At 38.6% G+C, this 6,721-nt stretch overlaps 1 protein-coding gene across 1 annotated transcript; it reads left to right on the forward strand.

The window, feature by feature from the left end:
• Positions 1 to 787: 787 nt before the first annotated feature.
• SUMO2 (small ubiquitin-like modifier 2) lies at positions 788 to 6,328 on the forward strand (the record flags this gene model as incomplete). Its single annotated transcript, XM_010150203.1, has 3 exons — positions 788 to 919; positions 4,043 to 4,114; positions 5,635 to 6,328. Coding segments are annotated over 3 exons (267 nt in total), but the record flags the coding sequence as incomplete, so codon positions are not given.
• Between the last annotated feature and the right edge of the window lie 393 nt (positions 6,329 to 6,721).

Genomic DNA, 6,721 nt, shown 5'->3' on the forward strand with positions numbered 1-6,721 from the left:
GCCGCCGCTCCTCCTAAAGAAAACAAAGATGGAAATGCTGCCCGGCACCTTGGGAGCGGGTGCTGCCTTGGAGCTGGGCAGCGTTGGATCCCCGCTTTGCCTCCCCCGTGATAACTCCGCATCAAAACACGAGCGGCGGAGTTGAAAGTTGGGTCTCTGCAGTTTCTGCGTGTGGCTGTAATGGAAGCGAGAGGATGGGACTCTTTATTTAGGAGGTTTTTTTCCTTAAATGTTTTTTGAAGGAGAAAGCTTGAGTCCTTTTCAGTTTCTGTCGCTTCAAATACAGGCTTTTTAAGTATCTTGAAGTTTTCTGAAGTAGTACAACTGATAAGAAAAAGTTTGAGATGCAGCAAGAAAGAGACTTGCTGGTGGCTGAGATCGTAGTTATAATATAAATAACTTTATTCCTTTGATTGGGAACTGTAGTGTTGCATATTATTGTGCACTTGACAGAAATAACCTTTTTTAAAAAAAAATAGTGGTGGAACAACTGTCTTAGTAAGTCTTCACTGCTACTCTGCATGTTAACCAGTCTCAAAAATGGCAATTAATATTAGTAGGGGTTGGAGTTTTTTGAGGGGCGTGTGTTGGCCTTTTATTTTTAAATAAAATGTACTGACCTTTATTTCCTAATTCAAAGTTTCAGGTTGGTAAACAGCTATATCTTTTATTTCCTCCTTTTTAATGACCTGTTGCACTTTGGCAAAATGTTGACTTCTTGTTTCATACCTTTAAAAAAAGTGGTGTTGTTTTTTTGTTCTTTTTTTTTCCCTTCTTTCTTCAACAGGAAGGAGTGAAGACTGAAAACAATGACCACATTAATCTGAAGGTGGCAGGGCAAGATGGGTCTGTGGTGCAGTTTAAGATTAAGAGGCATACACCACTTAGCAAACTAATGAAAGCCTATTGTGAACGACAGGTACGGTCCTTGTATGATTAACAGGAGAACCAGTGTCTGGGGGAAGAGGTGGTTGCCATAGAGATAGATGAAGACAGTAAAAGACTTAAAACTATGTAAATATGCAAAATGATAGAGGTTTAACAGAAACTAATTGTGTTGTGAGAAGAGTGTTGATCCTACGATCTGTTGTAGAGTGGACTGACAGGGTTGTGACAGGAAATAGGTAACATAAAGATGTTATCTCTCAGAAATCTGCATTATAGGTGTAGGCTGTTGGGAGGCAACTGTTACTCTACAGCTCAAAAACAACAGTCTGGAGGGTTAGGAACCTGCAGTATGAGTTTAGGATAGAGAGCTGGGTGATAACCAGAGGTATTTTTATAACTCTGAGTAACTTCTTGGTCTGGTCGTTGACTTCTGATTATTAGCTTGGTAGTATTGTATTAAGATGAGAGAATATCAGTGAGCATTTCAGGGTTTAAAGGTGTCTATTGTTTAGCTTGGGAAGGAACATGCACGTTTAATGATGAGCTTTGTTTTTTCTCTTGTGGCCTACTTGTCAAATTAATCCTCTGAGGGACAAAAAAATGTTTTGCTAGTGTAGTGGCAACTGCAGCCAGTCTCCCAGGTTGCAGGCAGCTACTGCAAGCTTTAAAAATACCTGTGTAAGACTAGTGCCATTTAACACTTCCTAATCAAAAGCTTCAGAAGGAAAATCTTGTCTCTGCTGTCCATGATTTTTTTAATGATTGCCGCCTTTAAAAAGTTCTATCTCTCCAAAAAGTGTTTAGAATTGGGCAAGGTTTTCTTCTTTTTTAAACACAAATATTCAATGATACTACTGAATACAATAAAATCAGTGTAAAATACCGAGAGAACTATTTCACCACCAAGAAAAAACAAACCCTAATTCACATACAGAGTAGTAAATCCTCTTTGGTTTACCCTTTGCCATAATAGGATAGTGATACAAATAAAACCAGGGAAAATCAGCTCTTACTGAACATGCAAGGATGTTCTTGTATGTGTGTTCTGGAGATAAATTAGGGAGTGTTTGAGCCTGTGGGCTCATTTTTCCTACCTCTGTCATACAAACTCATGTTCTGTTACATAAATCACTGTGTAAATCGCTCTATGTGTAAAGGAAAAAAAAAATCACTTTTTCCAAACATGAAGTGCAGTTTTATCTGTCTCTCTGGGAGTTTGAGGATTGGTTAATTGTTTTTCAAGTTCTGGGAAAGGTGATTTTACAGGTACCATTCATACTTCAGTTACTTGATAAGAAGTTTCAGAATCTTATATTTTTCTATCCTAAATTTCTACCCAAACCACTAAAAACCCCATCCCAGACAGACAAAACCAAAACACCACCCAGTTGAAGGAAAAAGGAAATCTGTAGAGTGGGAGACATTTTTTCTGACTTGGGTTTTAAGGTATTCATAGAGTATTTCTGTGGAGATGCACTTGTCTTTAAATGTAGTGTCTTAGGTGCTTACTTCTCAAACTTTGTTTAAAAGCGTTTGTTCTGTGTCTCTGAAGGTTAGATTTTGCTTGCATTCCCAACTAGGCAGCCCCAATCTTAAAATCCTTAAGCTGTGGACTTCTGGAGAGTTGGAAGCTGTGTATCCGAGAGAATTTAACAGCTTTAAAGAATGAAAATCATGTCTTGCATGTAGTAAACCAAACCTTGAATGATGCGTTTAGAAGATTTTTTGCAGTTGTTTGAAGTGGGGAGAAAATGGCCCGTGGAATTAATTTTTTTGTGGATTATAATTTCACCAAGGTACAGTTTTTCAGCATCTTTTCAGCCAGCATTTATTCAGCTCCTAAAGTTGTCAAGAACCTGGGGAAAAAAAAAAAAAAAAAGAAAAAGGAAAAAAAACCCAACCCAACACTTTTGGAATAGGAAATATGTATTTTAAGAAACACAATGTCTGAGAAAATGGCTGAAACCAAATGTTGCTGTGCAAAAAAAAAAAAAAGTGTTGCTGACATGACACTTAGCCACATGGTTTTCTCCAATGGGATGATGCTTGGAGCGAGCACTGCAGGATCTTAGTCGTGCTAGGGAAGGCATTGTGCTGTGAACTAGAACGTCTTTCCCGAAAGTTCACTCATATTCTTCCTTAAAATATTTTTTTTCTGGCAAATCACCTTCTCAAACATAATTACCGTGTTAAGTTTTATGTGTTACATCTGCTCTTGCATGGCTGAACGAAGGCGGCGTTTCTAGTTCAGAGCTGCCGGAGCAGCACCGTGCAACCCATTGGATTTACTTCAAACCCAGCTTCTTGTAATTTTAGGTAGAGAGTCGATAGAGTTGGTGGTTCTTGGTTCTGGTTGTATCCTCAAACTTCATTCATTGTCCTTTGCAGACCGTGGTGTGCGGTAGGGTACCTTCAAAAACCAGCTTGGGAATTGCAGCTGCTGTTCGTAGTAGGAGGGATCGTTGCTGTTTAGTTACCTCTTTGAATCTGGTGGCTCGAGCCGGCATGGGAAGTAGTAGACAGCAAAATTACTCTTGTGGTGTAGAAATGCTAGTTTGAAATACTAGTCAGTGGTTTCCGGAAGTAGAAAATTCCTTTCCTTTACATTTGAAAGTTCCGGGTGTGCATGGAGAAGCTTTGATCTTTTAATTTCTTGTTAATAGGAATTCAAGATCAAAAAGTGAACTTTGGCCACTCTTTGCTGCTGCAGATTAATAGATGGTGGTTGAATCTCTGGAAAAAAAGTACTTCAGAATACCTTAGCTCCTGGGGAAGAGTGACTGTTACTGCCTGACATTGGTTACCCAAAGTGTTGCATCTCATTTTTTAGTGAATTATTATTAAAAATCCTGGCCTTTGGGTGTGAGAGTCGTGTACTAAAAATTGCTTTAGTTTTAACTTGCAGTCGGTGGGGGCACTGTTGCTTCTCTTAGTTAGTGGACACAACACAATTTTTAATACAAACCACATTGCAAGGATTTGTAGTGAAATGCCCTCAAGTCAGCGCATGAGGGGAGTACAAAAACTGTATCGTGCAGTATGAATGGTGGCTTTTCGTGATCACACGGCAATGCCAGTGACAAGTTGAAGAGAAAACCAGTGGGTACTCTTACTCCAGCCTTAACTTGCCTTTGTGTCACTTCTCTTTGTCCAGGGGTTGTCAATGAGGCAAATCAGATTCCGGTTCGATGGGCAGCCAATTAATGAAACAGACACACCTGCACAGGTAAAGAACAGGAGGACTCAAGAGCTGTATGTGAAATGTGCTGTTTCATAGAAAACACTTGTGTAATTGTGTATATTAGTGATAGAACTTGATCTCTTTTTTACCATTAGTATAACTAGTTTACAGTTACTGGAAATGGAATCTAACGTTTCTTTAGTGTGTTGAATAATAACTCTATCACTGCGGTGATAAAATAAGAAAATGAAGTATGGCGTACAGATGGCGAGTCTTTTAAAACCATCACTTGATTGAGTCACAGCTCTGAGATAAGAATTGGTGAGTTAAGAATTGAGTTTCGTGAAGCAATGGATTTATTTTTTTCATAAAAGCTCGCCGGGATGTTATTGGAGATCCTGTTTGGAAACTTGTATTTCTAATACGAAAGACATTTTCTGTTATTTGTGATTTGAGGCTCTGTTTCAGCAGCATGAAGTTAACGAGTACTGTGAGGTTTGTAACTGGTTAAAAGGAAGGCCATTCCAAGAACACAACTGTGACTCTCAAGTGTTCTGTACTGCTCGGGGTAGCTGTGTTTAATCAGCCTTTCCAAGTGATACAGTTCTATATGCTTTTCAGAACTACCTGTTATGAAATAAGGGACTCTTGTTTTTAAAAGGTTTATAGCAGATCTGTATTTTCTGAGCAGTTGCTCCAAAGAATGTGCCTCTTATGGCTACAATCTGTGCAACTTTTTAACTTGGAATACTGATAATTGAGGCAACGGGGTGCGTTTCTCTCCATCCGTGTCATGCTGAAGCTAAGGATCAGTCTATTTATAGCTGCAGTAAATGCCATAGACCAGTTTGATTTCCTGGATCAGAAACTGAGACTCTTTAGAAATACGACTTTTATTAGTTACAGCAACTCTTTCAATCCTGGTACAGTTTTTGTCAGTAGGCAGCATTAATGTCCCAGGAACATCCACTGTAAAAATTACAGTGAAAAAAGATAATGATAGGAATAAAGTATTGCTGTTCCTCACTGGCAGGTTGTTACTTCCTTGCCCATGTAAAGTGTCCTTAATTTTTTTGTGCTTGCTGATGCTTGGGTTTACCGCCCGGTTGGGCTAGGGGCCTTCATTATGGTCTGCTTTCTTTAGTGCTGTAGCTGAAGCCATTTGCACATTTGAACAACAGCAGCAAAGTGGAATTGTGGCAACGTTCTAAGGTAAACTGAGGAAGTAACTAGGAGAAAGAAGATGCAATGGCAAAGTAGGCAACGGAATTAAATATTCTCAATGCCCATGTTTTCCGTAGGAGTTCTACAGTGCACCCTGAAGTTACATACTAGAATTGAGTCTAGGACAACTGTTGTCAACGGGCATTTTATTTTCCATGTAATTTCTTTTGCTTTTGAGGTACGGTGAAGTAGGTTAAATGTACAAAGTGATGATGGTGGAGGGGAGCGGGGCTGGTCTGGTGAAGCTGTGCAAAAAGTAAACGTGAAGATAGGAAATATAAGAACAACCCAGTCAATAAGCTGAGAAGAGTTGAAAGCCTTTTTTCTCTTTTCTGCTGTAGTTGGAAATGGAGGACGAAGATACAATTGATGTGTTCCAGCAGCAAACAGGAGGAGTTTACTAAAAATAAACAAAAACAACCCACAAAACAAAAACACATACAAAAAAAAAAGAACCTGCTACTTTCCTCTCCAGAACTGTGCTCCCACAGATGACACATTCACAATTAGAAAAACGAGACTTGGTTCAGCCACATCCTGACTACTGCAGTATAGTTTTCTCTCTTCTCTCTCTGATTTTTTTTTTTCCTATTCCTTCTATTGTACATAAAGTAACTGGTGTATGTGCACAGACATAATGCATATTTTTTGTAACTAAATGGCCAATGGTATGTTTTGATCAACATTTAATGGAGATGGGGTGGGAAAACAAACTGGTTCTGTGAAAATGCCCCTTCCTCCGTTAGTGGCATGCTCCTTCTACTTTTATCTTTATATTCCAGTAAGTTATTTTGCTCTCACTGTTTAAAAAGAAAAACCTTGCATACCTTGTTTGATTGGATAATTTCAATGTTTTTCTTTTATCATTGTAAAACCAAGGACAATTTTATAACTTTTTTGTACGTAGCTGTTACATGTAGAGCAATCTCTGTCTAAGTAGGGGTAATTACTCTTTAAAAAAAAAAAAAAATCCTAGATAGTTTTCCCTTCAAGTAAAGCGTCTTGTTGTTTAAATAAACTTCTTGTTTAAAATAACCAGCTTGCTTTATTTTTCTGTGGAGTAATTGTACTCAGCACTTGTATTTCTTTCTCTACAGCGCTTTATGCCTTTCAATTCTCGACTTTCTGTGTGGTAAGTAAGCATAATCCTCCCTTTTACAGTCAGAAGACTGTTGGAAATGAAAGACTTCCTTGAGACCTCACAGTCAGTCTGTAGTTCAGCTGGAAATAGAAGTTGGTTTTGTCTTATTTTGGGGTTTTTTGGGGGTATGTTCTGCTCAAGCCAAAAATGATGAGGCAAACTGGACTGTTCACTAGTGCCTTTGGGTTGGGCTCTTGTCAGTCTTTAATAGAAACATCAATATTGTTACAGTAACTTATTTAAAACCCTGTATTTGAATGCTTTTTGATGTAAACGTTAAAAAGAGC

This window comes from Eurypyga helias, unplaced genomic scaffold (genome assembly GCF_000690775.1).
Source record: "Eurypyga helias isolate BGI_N326 unplaced genomic scaffold, ASM69077v1 scaffold17444, whole genome shotgun sequence".
NCBI classification, from domain to species: Eukaryota; Metazoa; Chordata; class Aves; order Eurypygiformes; family Eurypygidae; genus Eurypyga; species Eurypyga helias.